The 21,139-nt window shown below is 40.2% G+C and overlaps 1 protein-coding gene across 2 annotated transcripts in view; it reads right to left on the reverse strand.

The window, feature by feature from the left end:
* HPSE2 (heparanase 2 (inactive)) overlaps window positions 1-21,139 on the reverse strand; it is a 710,163-nt gene that overhangs the window by 649,193 nt on the left and 39,831 nt on the right. The window contains exons 2-3 of one of the 2 annotated variants that reach the window (XM_087432419.1): window positions 13,265-13,307; window positions 5,273-5,430 (exon numbers count right to left, since the gene is read on the reverse strand). In XM_087432419.1, the coding sequence (XP_087288545.1) occupies window positions 5,273-5,430; window positions 13,265-13,269 (163 nt within the window). In that variant the 5' untranslated portion in view covers window positions 13,270-13,307. Of the gene's footprint in view, window positions 1-5,272; window positions 5,431-8,419; window positions 8,787-13,264; window positions 13,308-21,139 lie in introns of those variants that run through there. The other variant, XM_087432420.1, reaches the window with a different exon arrangement.

The raw sequence follows: 21,139 nt of genomic DNA on the forward strand, positions 1-21,139 counted from the left end.
ATAAATAAATAAAAATCTTAAAAAAAAAAAAAGAAGCAAGTCATTAAATCCAGCCCACACTCAAGGAGAGGGGAGTCAAGCTTCACCTCGTAGAGGGAGAAGTATCAAAGAATTTGTGGACATATGCTAAAACCACCACAATAATTAATTAATAAATATTGTGGGGGAATGTCTTTGAAGCTATGCAAATATCCTATTTTACCTTCAAGTTTCTCCTACTAACATTAACTCTGATTAGTGGATCTTGCCTATAGCAAATATTACTCTTGTATTCTAATGGTGATTTGGGATAGTATCTTTTATTTATTTTATATTCTGCCATTCTTTGTCTAGCATCAAACTAAACACAGAGAAGGTAACCAATAAATACTTGTTAAATGTAATTGAATTTCAAGAAACATTTATGTGAAATAAAACGAGATCGTGAAAGGTGAATAAGTTCAAGGCAAATCTGTATTTTGGCAGTTGTGCTGTTCTTACGTCATATGTCTTGACTGATGAAATGGGAATACAAAGAAAAGAATTAACTACCTCACCTTTACTAAAACTGGGAAAACGTCCTCCAGAAAGGGAAACAATAATAATAGTTGTATAGTGCCTTAGAGCTTACGAAGTGTACTCACATTCATCATTTAGGATTTCAGAAGCTCTCTGAAGAGAAAATCTTCAGGAGATGGAAATAAAAAAAAAATTTGAAACTTGTCAAAAGGCACTATTAAAATCAGAAATTGGAAAATTAGGCATAGAAACTACATAAGGCTAACAAGGGAAAGCAAAAGTAAAGGAAAGAAGAAACAGAACGATAAAAAAATAGTGTGGGTCCACTGCAAGGCTTTAAAGCAGGTGGTAAAGTTGCTTTAATGCATAGCATGAAACCAAGACAACTTAGACTACCAAAGATAAAGAGTCCATGGTTAAAATAATGAAAAATGTCATTACAATAAGCATTAAGAAGGGACTTCAAGGGAATATGCACTGAAGGTGAAAAATGAATAGAATCTTCATGTATGCGTTCACTCGTCTCTTCATTGGGCGTCTCCATTTTCCCAGTGCCTTTAAGAGGGTGCTTAACCTACTGTGTACCCACAAATATTTGCTGAAGCTCTACTATGTGTCATACATAATGCTAGACATTGGGGATATACAATAATTAGATATAGTCCCTTCCTATAAAGAATTTGCATTCTAGTTGGAAAGGTAAAACAAACAAATATATAAGTGAAAAGTTAAAGAGCAAAACAAGGCCGAAGTGGCCAAAAGAACAGCTTAGAGAGTAAAAGCTAAAACAGTCCAGAGAAAGAAGAGATCGCTATGGAATGACCTGTTCAAGAAAGGCTTTGTGAAAATAAGGGGCATTTACAGTCCTTCAAGAACTGGGTGGAGTTGAGGGTAAGATTTGCACAGAGCCAAGAGAAAGGCATTCAAAGCAGAGATACACTGGCTGAACAAAGGTATGGGGTTGAGATAATGAAGGTGCTTTAAAGAGACAGTGAAAATCAAGTAGGGCTGTAATAAAAGGTATATGGCAACATTGGGTACAAAAGGAAAGCTGAGACTGAGAAGGGAAAGGCTTCGAATGCCATGTTCAGGAGTTTGAACATTTTCTGCATGCAATCCAAAAATCATCAAGGTTTTAGAGCAAAAGAGTGACATGATGAATTACGATATTTTAGAAATATCAAGCTGGCTTTTTATGCACATAATAAACGGTGTACATCTTGATTAAAGATATGGTTATGGCAGTAAAAAGACAGGCAAACAAAAAAAAGCACACTGATATATAACAAAGAGGGGTAACTGGAGCAAAATAGACTTAAGAACTAAAGATTAACCTGAGATTTCTTTGTTGGGAGCATGAAAAGCATAACATTAGATAGAACAGAGAGGAAGTTAGGCAAAGGGTAAGATTCCAAGGCATGAAGAACAATCCTATTTTTACTTCCTCCATCATCACCATGTTTCTATGAAATTCAAGTTGCCTAAGCATAGAGTAGAACAGGTAACTGTATTAAAGGAGTAACCAGAGAACCTCCAAAGCGATATATAACAGTGGCTTTAGAAAGTTAGAGAAAACGCAGTTGCACTAAAGTGCTTAAAAAGTATTTGGAAAATAGTCAATTATACCTCAATAAAAAAAAGTATTTGGAAAATAGAAACCACATGACTTCTTAATTGAACTATTAATTCAGGAGAAAGCAACAATAACAGAAAATCACATCAAGATAGCAATACGAATGAATTAACCGGAAAAGCATATTTTACCCAAGCTGGAACTATGAGTTCATTTTAACGTTAGTATATTACAAAACTAAAGATTAGTCTCTTCTCTCATTACCACATACATAAAAGAAAGCCACCCCATGTTCTCCACCTCCATTCCTTAAAGGCAATTCTCCTTACATTCTCTTAATCTTCTCAAACAATTCCCTAAATCTATCTTCTTTTTTCTGTATAAAGTCCTGTCTCACTGAATCTTATTCACTCCTTAGTCCCATTTTGAAATATTAAATATATGTTATAAATTTTCCAAAATTGCCTTTAATGAAAGTAAGAATCCTTAGCCTTCATACAGTGCTGTGCAACTGACAAAATATTTTACACACATTATCTCTTAGAACCCTCACAGAAGAAATGCACAGCAGGTATTATCATCATCCATATGTTATACAGAAGCAGCATGCCCAGGGCCACACATTCATAAGTGATAGAGCCAGGCTGCAATGCAGGCTTTCTAAGCTCAAATTCCCTATTCTCTTCACTATATCATTCAGTTTCATAATGTGCCAGTAGGTGTATCTTATTACTCAAAATGTATGTTGTTATTCTGTAGTATGTTTAAACCAACAGATCTTTTTTTTTTTTTTTTTTAATAAGGTGCTTATTACAGGTGCCTATTACAGGTCCATTTACTAAGAAGACCTAATTATTTTAAGATGCTCATGATGATGACAATTATCACTGGATGAAAAGTGACAACTGAAGCATAACTTTGCAAAACTGCTAAGACTATACCAGAAACATTTTTGCCTTGAATTCTGCAATGCAACAACAAAGACAATGTGGGTGATTTAAGGATATGCGAGCATCAAAGGGCAGAAATAGGGCATTCCTACTCTCTTTAACTCTGCTAAGGCCTCAAATACTGATATAGTTCAGAGCATCTTATTACCAGGGAGACATAAATCAAAAGGAGTTCAGCTAGGAGCAATAAAACAGATTAGTGTCTGGAAGGACTGACTTTAAAGAAAGTTTTAAAAGAATTAAATCCAGGTAGTCTAGATAAAAAACAGCTATGAAGAAACATTTTTTTGAAGCTGACACTCACACCAAAGATAGAAATTATTTTGAAGGTAGATGTCTAAAAAATGCAAAGAAGAATAATCACAAATATTTGGAGAATATTTATAAAGGGAAAATTCAGGATAAATTTGCTGGCAAAAATCTATGGCACAGAGAACTCTCTCCCACAGGAGTGGTGAAAATTACATTCCTAGAGATATTTAATACCAGGTTGGACAAAATAAGAAAAGGATTCCATATGGAATGATCCTGCACTGACCCCTGAAGTGGTGGAAGGATTGAAGATAGCCTCTTAGATCTTTTCCATTTCTGATTGTTTTTAATTCTATGAAGTTTTACGGGGCACGGCCTTTTGCCAATTTCCTTTCTCCCCATGATGCCCACTTTCTCCTTTTACAAAGGGAAACTAATTGTATCCTTCATTTTAAGTAGCTCTCATGTTCTCAATGAATCAGTAATATAATCCTAGGTATAAGTTTGGAAGAAAAAAGCCAATTCCAAAAAGTTATAATGGTCCTTTTTCCCCCAGTGGTTGCTGGGGCTCTTACAAGTTTTTCCACAAACTAAAGAGGAAGTAGTTCAAATAGATTCGAAGAAGAGCTGTTTCATCACGAAAACCATTAATATTCTCCCTTCTTGTGTCTGATCACAAAGCTGACAGTGACCCTGGGAGCCATAAGGCCCTGGGTCAAATTACCATCAGAGCTGCTGTTCAGGATTATCTTTTACCTTTCAGCATTTTATGCTGAGTGACAGCAAAATCTACTTGCAATGTACGTTTTTAGGGCAATGGCATTTACCTTTGAAAAGACGTAGCCTTAAACACCTACATACTTTGGCAAATGTTATAAAAGGGTAACTCCTATTCATGCTTCAAACTCAAGAAGCCTCAGCCTTGCTCTCTTTCTCCATTCTGGCACTTTAAAAACATGTTTCTCAGATACCCTTGAAATAGATCCCAATACCTCTCCAGAATTCCCATTCAGTGAAAGCCCCAGAAAATACAACGGCATTTCCTTGTTTTGCAGATTTATAAGGACAAGATGTAAGAAAATCCAGGGAGCTCTAAGAACCTGTCCCTGAGTCCTTTAAAAATAAAACTGTAGCTCACTTATGAAAAGGGACAGCAAGGCAGAGATAGTCCTCCAAGAATGGACACTAACGCCTCTTCTACCCAATCTAAACAGCCTCAGTGGCTGAGGACCTATCAAGTCCCATTTTGCATATTTGAAACAAAGTATGTCCCTCTACCCACATAGTTCATAGATAGTAACATCAAACCCACTAAACAAATATTTTAAAATACCATTTTCATTTTTTTTCTAGTTAAAATGACACTGTTCAAAACTAAAAAGATTGGCCTCTCACACTGGAATGGGATTTGGAGTTTTCAAAGTCCTTCCAACACTTAACTCATCTGATCTTGGCAAGACAGAAGGCTGGCATTTATAATAAGCCTATTTTAAAACAGAAAAAATTTTACTCTGAGATTGGGCAATCTGAAGGAGAACTCACTGCGGAGATTTTCAAACCTTCCCCAACAAGAGACCAATCTAAAAGGGATTATTCCAGAAAACTTGCGAGAGAGTTTCAAAAAGGCTGAATCCTTCCACATCCTCAACTCAGGAAAGCAAGAACTAAGAAAAACAAAAAGGCACTTTTTTCTAGAATTTTAGGAATGAATTGTGACCCTGACCCTTTAGTAGCCTATGAACCTGGCTGAATTTTCTCAAGAAACCCACTGCATCTTCTCCCCCACAGGACTAGCCTGCCAGAAGTTTTCGTTACCAGTTCGCGGCCTGGGAGACTCGGCTGCCCAGCGAAAGGCCCGCAGCAGGGACAAGGACAACCCGGCGAGCCCCCTTTGCGTAATCACGTCAGGAGTCCCACTCTCCTGTGTCTCCTTGCCCGCAGCTACCAGCTTTTCCCCAAACTTCCCCCACCCCGCAAGAATGGGAAGCAAGTTTCTCACCATCCTCATAGTTTTTCAGATAGTAATCCGGGCCGGGACCCCCGCGGCTTTTCGCTGGGTTCCTCAGGTTCTGAAACTGCAGAAAATCGGTCCTTTTGCCCCCGAAGCGCAGAAAGGCGGGCGCAAGTCCCCGGGCCAGAGTCACCAGACGCTTGGAGCTGCAGGGGTAGAGAAAGAGAGAGGAAAGGATCCGGGGGGGAAGGAGAGAGGGGGCGAGGCACCGAGCAAGGCCCTCTTCCCACTCTCTGCGAGCACCTTGCCGAGGCTAGGGGGCTCTGTGTCCGCCCCAGCCCAACGCCCGCGCGGGCCTCTGGCCGCTCCGCGGCGTCTCGCGTGCGCCCGGCGCCCCAGCCCGCCCTGCCCTCAGCCGCCTGGCTTGCGGGGGCTACGCCTTCTGCGCCCAGCCGGCCGCGGCCCCCTCCCTCAGAAGCCCAGACGCTGCTCGCCAAAGGTACTTCTTTTCAAAGGGTTAGATTGTGTTTATTAACAGAGTGTGCGTATGGGGTGAGGAGGACACTTCTGCTGAGAACACGAGGCTACGGCGCAGTTGGCCGGCTTCTGCCACTGCCGGGAAAGCGCTCCTGGCAGAGACGCGCAGCGCACGGACCTGGGGCCTCAGACTTTTGCCAAACTTCTAGGCTGAAGGCCGGGATCTGCCTCCTCGCCCCAGGGACACCGCAACCTCAGTGGAGAAGGTGAAACCTGCCTTCTTTCTCTCAGACCAGGCACTTGAGCTCAAGTTGATTCTGACTTTTTTTTAATGCCAAAGTTAATTTTCCTTTTCCACTGCCTTATAACAACCGCATCCATCTCCCAAATCCCTGGGCAAGAGAGACTGCCGGGGCAAATCCTTGCCTCTCTGAGAACACTCCCCACCCCCGCCTTGCACAGTAAAACAATGTCTCTCTGGCCCCTGAAATAATTCAGCCTGATCTCAGGAAAGGTAACATCCTTCTCTCCATACCCCGAGTTGGGCTCCATCTTTTTTACTTCCCACTTGGGGCCGTTTGGAAGCGCTGGGGAACGTAAAGTTTGCTGAAAAGTGGACCCTACGCGTCGGAGGAGACTCGAGAAGCACCAGAACAGCAGCATTTACATCTATTTAGGGTCAGGATTTCCATAAACAGGTTCTTAAAAAGCCGAACGCTGCAACTTCGGGAAGGGATAGAGAAGCAGCATCACAGATCAGCTGAGTTCCGGATCTGAAGGTTATTTTTAACGCTTTACTGGTTCAGCTTCTGAAAATCCAAATCCAAATGAAGAAACTAGAGAGTATCATAAATGAGGCGGAAACAGAGAGAAAAAAAACCGGAGACTCCACTTTCGGAGAGTTTCTGACAAGAGTCGTGGCCGCCCCGAGAAGTCTGGTGGCCGGAAGGGTTTGGCCAAGGACTCCAGGACTCCGCGTTCCAGGGCAGGCGTAGTCCGGCGTCGCGTGGGCTCGCGGCGGGCAGAGGAGACGTTTGCAAGAGTCCAGCTCCGCGGAAACCACATTTCCAACAACTGTCCATCCGGAAGCCTGCACAGCCAATGCAAATGCGCCCCGCCACGGCTTCTTCCCCGAAAAGCTCCCTTCCAGAATCTTTTCTGCGGCAAGCATTTAGCGCGAACGGGATAGTTAAAAAAAAGGGGGGGGGGGGACCTGAAGAAGTCCGCATAGCTGGAGAAGGGCAACGCAAGTGGGGCAAATATTTCGGAAAACTCCTGTCACCCTCCACACTCGGACGAGCTCAGAGACGCGCTCTGCAGAGCTTCCGAGGAGGAAGCTGGGCCGCGCGGAGCTGTTCCCGCCCTCCCAGCGGAGGCATGGGCTCGAACAGAAATGGCCTCGGCAGCAGCAGCAGCAGCAGCCGCCGCCACTCAGTCCTCCGGCAACGCTCGCTCCACGTGGAAGGAGCGCTCCACGTGGAAGGAGCGCTCCACGTGGCGCCTGTCGCTACCTGCCGCGTCCGCTGACCCCGCCGAGCCGAGGAGACCCGGAGACTGAGCGGCCGGCGCACGCGAGAAGCAAAACTCGAATTTCGCAAGGAGTGAAAAATACTCACGAAAGACGCGCAGCGGACTCGGCCTCTGGGCAGAGAAGTGGGACTGAGAGCGCTCAGGGCTCTTCGAGGGAGACCGCCGCTGAGGCTCCAACTTGAAGGGAGTTTTTAAAAATTCAACACTTGGATTCGATATTGCAGAAGATTTATTTATTTCTTTTTTTACACTGCAACTCTGTCCCTAATGGGAAGGGATCGTGGTTGCCTAACTGCTGAACAGTAACAACTCAAGGAGAGTGAGTCCAGTTAGATTCCAAGCCCTAGAGTTGAGAGGGAGTCGGTGATCATAAACCTCCAGGTTTGCTAATCCGCCGGTGCTAGGTTCAGACCTCCGAAACATCCCCGGAGTATTTCTAGGACCCTTTCCGTTCTCCTTATATATGCTGTGACCGGAGCGAGGATTTTTTTTTTTTTTTCTTTAAAGAAAAACTAAACTATGCAGTTACCGCAGGAGATTTAAGGAGGAGGGACTGGGGGCCATTTGATCTATAAAAAGCGTCTTACAAAGTCCTGAAGTCTGGAGACAACAGCGGAGGATATAAAATAAAATTTTAAAAATCCGATCCAACTTGCCCACCGTTCAAGCCTCCTGCTTAAATTCGTTTTCCGTCTGGAAGTGGGAGAGAACAGACGAAGCGATCTTTCCGTGGAAAATTCCACTTTCGTGCGATCCCGGCTTAAACACTCACAGACACGCACTCTCTCTCACACACACACACACACACCCATTCCTCTCGGGTCTTTGTTGCTCAAGATCATCTCTTCGCTTTTGCAACTTCCCTGAACTTCTTGCTTCTTTATCAGAAGGAGACAGGGAGGCTAATTGTGGATATATGTAAGCACAACATTTTTTCAGTCATAACTGATAAGTTTCTGAAATGCCTTCTGCATTGCAAACATGTGCATCTTAATAGAAAACATTGCTTTTCTCAATCACCAGTTACAGCCTCACAGCAAATATTCCAGGAGGAGGAAAACCTCCTTTCTTCTCTGAGAGATCCGCTTGGCTTATTTTCTTCTTCTTCCCCCTTTGGAATGGGGGGTTGGAAGGGGTGGGGGTTGTTACTTAAAAAAAAAAAATGATCCATCGAAGCCCCTGCCTTACCTTAAGAAATCGAGCCAGCCATCATGAATGATGGACGGATCCAGCTGCAGAGAGAGGAAGTTCTCATTGACTGTCCTGACTGGGTTCTTGGTGCTCACATCAAGTAGAATCAGAGTCTTTTCCTTCAAACCTGAAGCTCTGTCTACAGGCAAGGGTCTCCTGTCTCCAGCTTGGGAGGAAAGGGAGAGATGGAGCAACAGAGCCAAGAAGAGAGCCACCGGGGCTAGGCACGCGGGGGGGCGGGAGTTGCTGGAGGGCATGGCTTCAGGGAAGGCACAGAGCACCCTCATTAAATCCCTCTGATTTAAACCTCTTCCTACAGGGTCTCGCTGGTGACTAATTGTCCTTATCTAAAGTGTGTGTCTGTCTGCCTTTTTCCCCCCTTTTTTTCCCTTCCTTTTTCCCCCCTTCTCTCACTCTTTTTTTTTTTTTTTTTTTTTCTTCTTCTTCAGTGTTTTGGTGCTGGTGGAGCGAACTCACGCCCCTAGCCAGCCTTCTCAGCGACTCGTGCCAAGAGTACTCGTTCACCAGGACCGCCCCTTTAAGAGATTTCGACTGCAGACATTTTTTAACTTTTTAAAGGTAAGGGGGTGTGGGGAGAGGCGGGATGTAGGAGGAAGGGGTGGTGTTGTACCCTCCTGATTTAACCCTCTAGGGTCAGAAAGCGGAGGAAGGGATCGAAACAGTACTGTTGTAACGTTTGGGGTACGGCGTTGGGGTCTTGTTTTACTTTCCACGCTGCGAGGCTCCGGGATGGGCGGTTCTAGCTCCGACCCTCACACTACAGCCCCACGCCCGCCGCGGGCGCGCTGGGGTAAAGAGTCCGCACCGGCCGCGCGCCTGTTTGTCCTGACAGCGTCAGGCATATCGTCCGCTCCGGGCCTTCCTTTTGGGTTGAAGCAGCAAAAGCAAGGGTGATTAAGTTGCAGAAGGGTCCTGCGGCGGCGACTGTGATTCTTGCCACAGCATAGAGCGCAGAGCGAGACTCCATGCACACAAGTCTGGACCTCTGCGATGCGCTGGGCAACCACACAGACGCATCCTCTGACTTCGACAGGGCAAAAGGTAGCCAGAAGGAATACATGGAGTGACCAGGTCAAAGGGCTTATCTTCCCGTGAGGGCAAAAGATCCCAGACTAGGCGTGGCTCCGTTCTGCTTTGCATCCGAGGTGAAAGTGTCTTGGGGGCTCCAATATTTGCTGACTTAGGCCAAACCAAAGCAACCTTGTCTGTATTTGGAGAGTCTGGGCGGCGCTGCACGCCTTTGAGCCACTGCTTGACCACTCTAGGGAACAAGCAGAGCCGCTCCTCCAGCCCCTCCTCGAGGTCGACCCTGGGCTTGCCCCTCCTGCGGGGACGGACGCCCTTATGGTGCCGGAGAGGTACAGACAGACACAGCTACGTTTTCAAACTCGGCCTGGGGTCACAGCCAGAGTTCGCCCGCACATAGCTCCTGGATGCGCGAGAACAGCCGGGAGCCGCGCGGTGCACCACCCGCCCCAGCTCATGGAGCCCTGAACCACAGCATCTCTCAGATCGAGCCCGGGTCCCAAACTAAAGCGCTGGGAAAAGGCCAGGTAGAGTGTGCTGCAGTCACACCGTTGGGCCCCACTTTCAGCTGCTTTGTGGAACAAAACGGGTCTTCCACTTGGCAGATGAGAACTACTTTATGCAGTGAGGGTACACATGAGCGTCCCAGGGCCTCCTGATATCAAACAGGCAAAACTCGAAAATGCAGAGCAAAGGTTTTCCCGAAGGGTGGAGGTGCAAAGGGCAGTCTCAGAGCTGCCGGACAAACATTGAAATGGCAACCTGTCTCCCCTAACCTCCTCCCCCAAGATAGGATGAAGGAATCTGGGAAGGACTGGAGTAGACGACCTTCAACTGAGGTTCCCTGAGGAGCTTTTACCAAACTAAGCGATCAAGAAATCCAGAGGTTAAGTTGGGTTAGACTGGGAAGTGCCATGAAGACCTTCTAGAAGTAGGACTGCATAAAATGAGGCCAAAGGAGAAAGAAAATCCAAGGCATATCATTTAAAGATGATTTTAAAAACCAAGATGTTACATACTGGAGTCTTAGATGTGGGCTCCAGCCCTAAGATCTGCTTCCTTCAGTTCCTGAAAATTTCTAACACTCCTAGATCCTTTAGAACATAGACGTGTTTCTGTGTGTGGGTGTGTGGTATGGTAGAAGTTCTAGTAAAAATTGTAATTTTAAAATGTGCACTGAGCACCTCCTAGAGATGGTGATAGTCTGGTGAGCAAAGATTTTTATTTATCTTTATATCTCTAGACCCAAGCACTTAGTAGGCACAATAAATGTCTGTGAAATAAATTAATGTTAAATCAAATCATGCTCAATGCACTAAAATCATATATTGCTCTCAAGAAGAATGTGAAAAAATACCTTTATTTGTCACAGTAAACTTGGTTTTAGGTTTCTGTTCAGTAATTTGTTTTTCCAGTTATTAGTATTTTCCTGATCATCTCCTTCAGGAAATACTTTCTTGCAAATTCAGAAGCCATTAGTTTATTTCTATATCCAGAATTAAAACCAATTATATGTTTTTAACAAGGAGCCAGATGTTCCAAGGGCCTAAACACCCCCTGGCTTAAAAGTGAATGTACTTTTAGAAGCCACATTAATCAGGACCAGTGGAAGACCACTTAAATATAGAAATCGTCTATCCACTAGATGTCCAAAATTAATGTACCTTTCAAAAGTATCTACTCTTGTAACTAAAGATGAACCTAAGTATAATGTGAATCTGCTTAATTATAAATTTTATCTATTTGCTTACTGACCCAACTATTCTGTAATTGTTTGGTGGCCTAGTTACTTTAACCAATATTTAATGCTTTTATAAAGACCTGTATGTGGTATAAAAATCAAAACCAACAAAACAAAGTGCATTTTTCTTATGCCCTGATGAAAACCATCTCTCTAGCCATTGAAATTCTATAGTCATGGCCAGCCTCAGGACATGGGGCAAAGAAGGCAATTTAATAACATTTAAGGAGTTCCAGATAGCCCTGGTTGACTCCCCGATGACCTGATTGTCTGGTCCTTTGGCCTAGTTTGGGTATAGATCTTCACAGGGCTACTCTTTCCAAATGGCACACCCCCCTCTCCCATATCATGGTTTTTGTCTTGCCTCTCATCTAATGGTAAATTATAGGCTGTAAGTAGCTCATTATTAATCTGTATTTTAGACTGATGTTTCTCTCCTGTCTTCTGAGTGCTGGGTAACAACCATCTGCATCTCTGTTCCATCTTAGATTGTAATTTCCTAAGGGACAAGAACTGGGCCTCTGTATAAAATATGAATTATTGGGAACTAGATGCATTGAAGACTCCTTGGAAATGCTCTGCCTGGTGTTACTGAATGGTCCTTATAGATAAATTCCTTTGTTATCTAGGAGTCTAGGTTCCCAGACCTGTAAGAAATCTTGAAGATTATCTGCTTCAGTGATTTCTAGACTTTGGGATTTCAAAATAAATATTACGTAGTGGGGAAGAGCTGACATATATTTGCCAACCTTTTATTTTGTCTAGTAAGGACCTTAAAAAAATCTATCAACTACTTATCACTATTACTTCCCAAAAGAAAAGAACATTTTAACAGCCAAAAAAAGCTGAAAAGATATGTCAAAATAAAGAGCAAATGTTTAAACTGAATAAATTTAGCTTCATGAAAAATCACTATATTATTTTTATCATTTCATCTCAGACCAGTGGAAATATGCCAGTGACCAAAATGGGTATTAGGACTGGTGACTGGGACTACTGATGTATCCTGTGTTTATGGCCAAATTTTACTTTGTAGCATACAGTGTTGCTGCAACATGTGCATGCTTTTTAATATAGTCATCCTGACTACAGTAATTTCTTTCCACTCTTCCTATGCTTTTTTCTCATCTTTAGCCTGTCACAAACTCATTGACTTTATATGCCACCTCCCTCTCCTTCTATTAAGCATTCAAAGCCATAGTTATTTCTATGCCCATTTTCCCCTTCTAAGAAAACTATACAAAGATATCTAATAGTGAGAAAAAAATTCTTTCCAACATAACTGGGACTGGGAAGCATGAAACTATAGCAGCCAGTCCACTGTCTCATCGCTACCTATATACTTGCCCATGATGACTTCTATCTATCAAGATCTTATGGTCCAGGATGGTACTCAGGGCTATCTCTGTTCTCTTATTAATCTTTTCAAATAACTCTGAGAGGTAGATATAATTCATTATTATATCTAATCTACCTATGAGAAAACTGAGACTCAGAGATGTTAAGCAACTTTCTCATGGTACACAGCTAATAAGTGGCAGCACAGGATTGAAACCCAGGGCCACCTGATTCTAAAGCTATATCTGTGTTCTTAACCACAAGACTCTACTGTAAGTGGCTAAATTACTGCATACCCTCTAACAACTTGTCAATATAAAGTGGAAAAAACATTGGACTGGGAGTTGGAAGACCTGAGTTTAAGATCTGATTTTGCCAGATCCTAGCTTTGAAAACTTGGGTAAATTTTTTAACTGTTCTAAGCCTCAGCAGCCTACTCTGTAAAATTAATATAATATCCTAGAATAGAGTAAGAATCTAATAAAGTTATGTATAGAGAAATTGCTGTATAAATTATAAAATATTATACAACTGTGCTGTTTGTTTCTTGTTTATTCTTATTCCCTCTCTCCCACATTTGCCACATATACATCCCCTTAATTGATGACTTGGGCAAGAATTAAGTTATACATAAATAACTTAGTGATAAACGTGAAAAAAAGGTCAACTCTATCTAATATGATGTCAATAAATGCAAAAATAAAACAAGTACATACCACATATTTTTACCACGCAGGCTCTTCTGCCTGTGATTAGCATCTGAAAAAGGAAGAAAAGTTAAGTAGGTTTTACATGCCTCCTTCAATTTTCCACTAGGAGAGGGGAGTCAGGAGTGGGCAGAGGACAATGCTGGGGAATAACGAGGTATGTTGTTTTATCATCAAAGACTGTGTCTCTGTCCTGCTTGGAGAAGCAAGAGATGGCAACACTTTCTCCATATGGAAAGTTAAAGAGGAAAGGAATTTATAACTCTATGATTGTTCAATCTCATTATATAAGAAAACTCTAGCTGGATGGTTTTTGTTCTCATTGTTGCCATCAAGCAACAGATTTATGTGGGGAAGATCATAATCATAATAAATGTAGTTGACTCTAATGAGTTCATTTTGAAATCCCTTAGCATGTTTGGGAGTAGGGATGACAGTTATTTGAGGAACTGCTAAAGGTAGAAAACCAAGTAATGAAAAAGAGATTAAAATTATTCACGTCTTATTAGTCACACCCACTGAAGAGTGATTTTATCAGCCTGGCCCATTTTGCCTTTTGTACATTCAGGAAAGTCCTGAAAATCATCATTTCATACTGGAAATTGTACGGGCTTTGAAGTGCAATAGACTTTGATTAAAACCCAGTTCACAATTTACTGTCTGCTCATGTGACCAACAAGTCATTTATTCTTGCTGAGCCCCAACTGCCCCATCTATAAAATAGGCATAAGTATGCTTCCCTCCACATGTGTTGTGAGAATTAATAGTGGTAATGTCTTTAGTTCCTGGCACATAGTTGCTACTCTACTATCATTTTCATTGGTTGGGTTTCATTGTGGAAATAAATGTAACTTGCATATATAAGGTAGGAAGAAATTATACACCTGAAATCTAAGGTCTTGAAATAGTATAATAATAACTACATATATACTATCCCATTTTATGCTCATAGCATAGATAGGACAAACTTTATCCTCATAATTCAGGTAAGGAAATCAAGAGTCAAAAAGTTCAAAATGCTGTTTCTTGAAGAACCTGAGACTAAAGCCAGCTCTACTGACTGATAACTAGACTATGATTTTGGTATGTTTGTTATTGAAAAATACCTGAGAACTTTCAGATATAATGTCCCAGGAGAAAAATTCAGATTGCCTTTCACATGTTCTATAGCTTCATTAACTACATATGTTTGTATAAGTTGTTTATACATACCACTTTCCTAGTCAGACAATTCTAAGCATTAATTAATGCTAAAGATGATTTCTAAGAAAGTGAAATATCTAAATCATATATATTTATCTCAATATATATCCTACTTTAATCTTGACATTTAGAAATAGGACCTGTAAGAAAACATTTGCCTGGAACACAATTGTGTTTGTTGACCCCCAAAAAATAACTAGCTGTGACTGTATTTTCTTTCGTTCCCTAGGCTAACAGCACACTTTGACCTTTTTAAATACCCTAATGTGCTTAGTTCATAATAATGACAGTTAAACAAATATTGACAATAGAAAGCATACCACAGGTTCAAGCCACTCTTCAATAATCAAAATCAGCTGATAGACTCTACTGGTATATATTTACTCAACTGAATATTTTACCTCCACCTGAATTAACATCTAGATCCCTAATTCTTTGGAGTACTTTTGTCCCCACATAAGCAGATCCAATTTCTTCCTTAGTTCAGTGCCAGTTATGCTAAATCTTACCAGCCTTAACTCTTACCAAAATTTTCCAATTCTTCTAGTCTTTTTGGTTACCTAGAGACATTTATGTGCTGTAACTTTAAGGACGTTTGCTTCATTTCCATCAGACACTTAGATTTTAAATTTCTCTTTTGATTTTCTGAAGCCTGTCCATCATAATAAAATAGTATTTCCTGTGTTTAAATACTTAAAAGTGTTTTTACCTTTCAGGAAGACATGAAAATAATTTGGGAGTCTAGGTTAGCGATTCTCAACCCTGGCTGCACGTTAAAATCACCTGAGGAGCTTTTTTTGGGGCGGGGGGGAGCGAGGAAGACTAGCCCTGAGCTAACATCCTTTGCCAAGCCTCCTCTTTTTTGCTGAGGAAGATTGGCTCTGGGCTAACATCCATCCCCATCTTCCTCTACTTTATATGTGGGATGCCTGCCACAGCATAGCTTGATAAGCAGTGCATAGGGCCGCACCTGGGATCCAAACCTGTGAACCCTGGGCCGCCGAAGTGGAGCGCGCGTATTTAACCATTACACCACAAGGCCGGCCCCCTGAGGAGCTTTTTAAACATGATCATGCCCAGGCCCACCCCCAGATATTCTGATAACTGATTTGGAGTGGGGCCTGGACATATTCTGGATCCCTTGCTATACAATTCTCTTACCAGTTTCAGAGAGCAAATTTAGATGACAAGGGATACCATGTTCTGAATCTATTTGATTCCTAGGTTTCAGGTTATGAGGAGCAAGAGTTCAAATACTAACGGATATCTCAAAAAAAATTATTGTAATCTATTCTGTTCCTAAGTTTAGACAATGGAAGTTCAGATAGTGAGGAACTACCCTCAAAGGGGGAAAATACTATACATCCTATTAGCTTTAATGGATTCTCAACTGATTATTCTTTTATTCAAGAAATGTTTTCACTTTACACCATCTGACTGGCAAAATTTGAATACTGGATAACACTAATTGTGGATGTGGAGAGATGGATACCTTCTTGCATGCTGATGGGAGTGTAAATTGGTTGGGCCATTCTGGAAAGTGATCTGGCAACATTTATTGAAATCATGTATGTGTATTCCCTAAGACCCAGCAATCCCACTATGGACACAAACTCCCAAGAAACTCACAAAAGGCTCGTAAAAGGACTCAAATGAAGATAGTCTATAAAGCATTGATTTTAATACTAAGGAAATGGAGGCACCTAGATGTCCATCACAAGAGAAATGGACAGGTGAAATAAAGAGTGCAGCAGTTAGAAGCAATGAACTAAATGTACATATGACAACTTGGATGGGCTTTAAATACGAGATGTGAGAAACAAAAAAAAAACAGAATGAGATCTGTAGCCTAATAACATTAGTGCAAATTAAACATATATGAAACAGTGTATTTTATAAGGATACAAAAATATCAAAGGACATACATCAAACTCATCAAAGTTGATGCCTATAAAGTAATTGTTGAAAGGCGAAAAAATAAAACAAAAGGCTTTACATGGACCAATGTTCAAAAATATTCTCCTGCATACAAGGCAAAACTTAACCAATTTTCTGGGGAATGAAAGGGAGAGATATTTACTAAGTACTGACCATGGGCTAGGTAGTGTGTCTGCTCCCCCACCTTGGGATCCAAAGAATATTCTTGTCCTTGGAAACCTCACAGTCTAGCTGGAAAAATGAACAGGTTAACAAATACAAATACAAACCCATTCGAAGAGTGCTATAGTTTAGAATTTGGTGAAAAGTACTGTGGAGCACTGTAAGGGATTATGACTTAACACTAATTTGTATATATTATTTGATACACATAATTTTTCATCACAATGATGACTGAAATATTTCATAATTTAATGAGTTGGGTTTTTGTTTTGTTTTTTTCTTTTTTATCTGTCTCCAATTTTGCCTAGTTTCTACTTTGGGGGAATAGCTAAGGGTTGCCTGCTATAGAAATGTTGGAGTGCCATCTGCTGGTGGAAATGTTTTAAATCCCCCATCTCTCTCACAATCCATTTTCAAAAACAAAAATATCACATATATCATAGGATATTTGGGCTTGAAGGAATCTTAGAGATCATTTATTTCAGGCCTCTGGTTTTAGAGAGGAGGAAATACCTCCTTACAAGATTGCATTTTATTTAAGGAAAGCACATGTGCACACACACACACAAACACATACACTGTACACATCCCTTCCATCACCACTATAAGTGTCACAGAACTCTGTACAGTAAAGACTCACAAAGCTAAACTATCTAAATTTTCCCAGATATATAAACATATAAACTCCCTTAGAAGGTTCCTTAAGACATGTTTAACATTTATATAAAGCCCATTTCCCAGGAAAACAATCTTAGAAAGGCAGCTTATTGCAGTGCCAAGTGAATGAACTTTGAGGTCAGACTTAAGTTCACCCCATCTTTACTATTTACTAAGAAGCCTTAAGGAAAGTTAACTTTCCTGAATCTCAATTTCTTTATATGTAAAATAGGAACAGTAATCTAATTTACAGGGTTGTTGTAATAATTTGTGTGGGTACATGTAAAAATAAAATGCCTAGCAATGTCAGAAAAAAATTTAATGGCTAAACTAAACCTCTAATACTAATTTATATATGCTTCCTAATCCATCTTCAATGAAGCTAAAAACTGTAAATAGATCTTCCTCTCATTTATCTTTGATATTTATATTTAATATAAATAATTTGCCAGCTGTTAAGATATTTCATATGATTAATTACCATAAAAAGTGTAAATGAAAGGCAAAATGTGTTTTCATAGTTCATTGCATATCTGGTCAGATCATACTTCTGCTCCACAGATCCAACAGCATCAGCATAACCTGGGAGCTGGTTAGAAATGCAGAATTTCAGGCTCCACTCCAGACCTACAAAATTAGAGTCTACATTTTTAACAAGTTCCCCAAGTGATTAAAATTCAGATCTAAAGTCTGAGAAGCATTACTTTAGGGGACAGCAAATAGAACCTGAGATCTATTATTTTAGAAACGGTTTCCAGAACTGGCTCTGCTCTACAACCCTTGGCTAAATTTATCTAAGGTTTAGCAATTAAGTACTGAAACTTCTTCAGTTCTCTAAATTTTTAGTGAAACTCATCTTTGCATTTACATAGCACTTAACATACAGCCCATGGAAAAAAGGGAGATAGGAAAATGTGATACTGCTATCATTAATAAAATGATGCTCCAAAGCCAAAGAAGACAGAAATTGACTAGGTAAACACTACAAGGAATACAGAATTACAGGGGTTTTGTGAATAAGCAATTGTAAAATATGGAATAGGTCAGAAACAACATGAAAATTAATGCCTACAGATGTGTCTATGGGTCTTTGTGAGAGTTATGATAGATAAACCACCAATCTCAAACCTAGCAACAGCCAGGAGGTCTGTGAGGAATAACTCCCAGTCGCTGGGAAGTCTGAAAGTCCAGATGCTGAAAAAGCATGAACTTCCTGAAGACAAAGTTGGGAATGGCCCGCTTGAGCTTTAACCAGATTACCTAAAAACATGTAATGTGCTACTCGTATTCTGTGAAGACAAAAACAGTTATCAAATATTTATTTTAGTACGCATTGTATGCAAGGCATGATGGAATCAAAACAAAGTCATACTATTACAGAAAAAGAGTAAGCACACAATACTGTGCTGGCAGGCAAGCAGGAAAAAAATGTTGCCAGAGGAAGACTCAATATGAAAATAAAGCTGATGTCACTCTAAGCCCTTCCTTCATCATCTCAGGTATGAAATCCATCTACCTGCCCATACAGACAAAGAATAATACTTAAAATAACCAGCTTTCTTGAGCATTTATTAAGTACCAGATACTATGGAAAGCATTTTAATGCATTACCTCATTTAATCTTTATAATAACTCTAATAGACAGGTTCTTATAGCCTCATTTTAAAGAAGGAAAAAACTGAAGCTTGGAGAGATTAAGTAACTTGCTGGAAGTCAATAGCTAGTAAGAAGTAGTTTGGGGATTCAACTCTAGATCTGTCATCCCAGAGGCTAAGCTCTTAATCACTCAGATATTCTGAACCAGTCTATGTAACATATAAGTAGGCCCATATATTTAGAGTTAATAAACATTTAAATCAATGTAACATGTCTTTTAGCATTTTTATCAGCTTTCCCTTCTCAATCTAAATGACACTCCCTTCTCTCTAACAGAGGATATATTTTGCACAAAACAAATTTTATCTCCTTTTTCAACAATGTTGATAATTTGATTTTCTCTATAGATTTTGAATTTGATATACAACATTTTCTAGTGTATAAAGACTAAGTCTATACCCATGATTCTGTTCACTTTTACTGAGCATAGTATGGTTAGAGAGCAAGGCATAGAGAATCTGGCTCCTGAAGCTGTCTCAGAAATCCTCTAACTCATATGTGCACATTCTTGTTTATGTTCATTCTCTGTCTCTCTCTGTCTCTCTCTGTCTCTCTCTGTCTCTCTCTCTCTCTCTCTCTCTCTCTCTAACATAGACTCAATGCAAAGAACAGCAGGCATATTTGAAAACAGCACCAGAAGACTGGGAAAATTTTATATAATTCAATTTGTGAGTGGGTTCAAGGATCCATGGGAAGTCTGAAGGGCTTGAAGCACTCTAGGCCTTGTGAACTCACAAAATCAACCAGCCAAAACTCCCTTCCACAAATAAAACCCCATAATGAGGAGAAACATCTGGGAAAAGAATCTGAATTGTACAGTACGTAGACACTTGAGGCAAAGAAAAACAAAAAGCTGAGATAAAATTGGAGGAGGGAAACAAAATCAGGATATCTCAGAAAGCAATAGGCCATACTTTTTAATGCTACACACACACACACACACACACACACAGACGGGAGCTCTAGAGCTGTGAAGCTAGAAAATCTCTCATAATCCACCTCTCCTTCCTAAAAGTTCAGGAAAACTAATTTTGCATAAAAATGAGCAATGAAAAAGAATCATAATCAACTTCATGCAAAAATATAATAAGAAAGAGAATAGAAGTTGAATAATCTCTCTACAAATAAAAAATAATCATGCCAGAAAAGACATGCCCATGAAAACTATGAAAATTATAAGCAAATATTTTAAAACATGGTAAAAGAAATTAAGAAAATGATAGAAGATATGAAAGAAAAGCATAAATCACAATTAGAAAATCCCTGAAATAGGGTAACAAAACTCCGAAGAGAATTAAAAATAAAAGAAAAATATCATTTCAGAAATGAAGACCAAAACAACTGAAAGAATGAATAACATAAAAGATACTGCCTTAAAATAAACAGACAAAAAAGAGAAAAAGAGATAAAAAGAAGAAAGGAAAAGAAGAAAAAGATTTAAAAATTTCAAAGAAAGTGACAAATACAGAAAATAGGTAAAAAAGATCTAGCAAAAGTATAATAGGAGTTCCTGAGGAAGAAAACCAAAAAAGTGGAACAGAATAAATATGAAAAATTACAACTCAATAAAACTTTCCTGAAAAAAACCCCTGCTTATTTAAAGGACACATTGCATCACAGAATCACCAATGACATACTGGGTAAAATATTGGGTAAAAAAGAAAAGAAAATATCCTTTAGCTCAATAAAGCTGAGGGAAAAAAATCTGACCAACTTACTTATAAGCGATACGAAATCAGATTTATTATCAGTTTTCAACAACAACACTTTATACTGGGAGACAACAAAATAGTATATTAAGATATTCAAGGACAGAAAATATGAACCAAGGATTTTATATCAAGCCAAACTGACTTTCTAGTAAGCCACAGAAAAACTGTTGAGGACACATATGAACTCAAGGAATATAGCTCTCATGAAACCTTCCAGAGAAATCTATTAGAGAATGAACTTTAGACAACCCAAATGACTGGAGAGACATCTACGTGAGAACTGGTGGTGAACATTAACTACATATTTACTTATAGAACCAAGACTAAATGATAGTTATAAGGGAGGGAATATAGTAGGCAGTGGCTATATGCTTTAAATGTAGATCCAGTAAAACTATCAAAACATGGGAAAGGGTAACAAAAGTAGAATAAGCTTGCAGATTAACTGGGAGTAAAAGGATATGACTTCAAATCAGATGCTGGGGGAGAAGAAATGGGAAGGGAAGAAGTAGTTTTCTAGCTAATTTTAATATTGCTTACATAGGAAGCCAACAGA

This window comes from Ceratotherium simum, chromosome 6 (genome assembly GCF_057802395.1).
Source record: "Ceratotherium simum simum isolate JZ-2026a chromosome 6, ASM5780239v1, whole genome shotgun sequence".
NCBI lineage: Eukaryota > Metazoa > Chordata > Mammalia > Perissodactyla > Rhinocerotidae > Ceratotherium > Ceratotherium simum.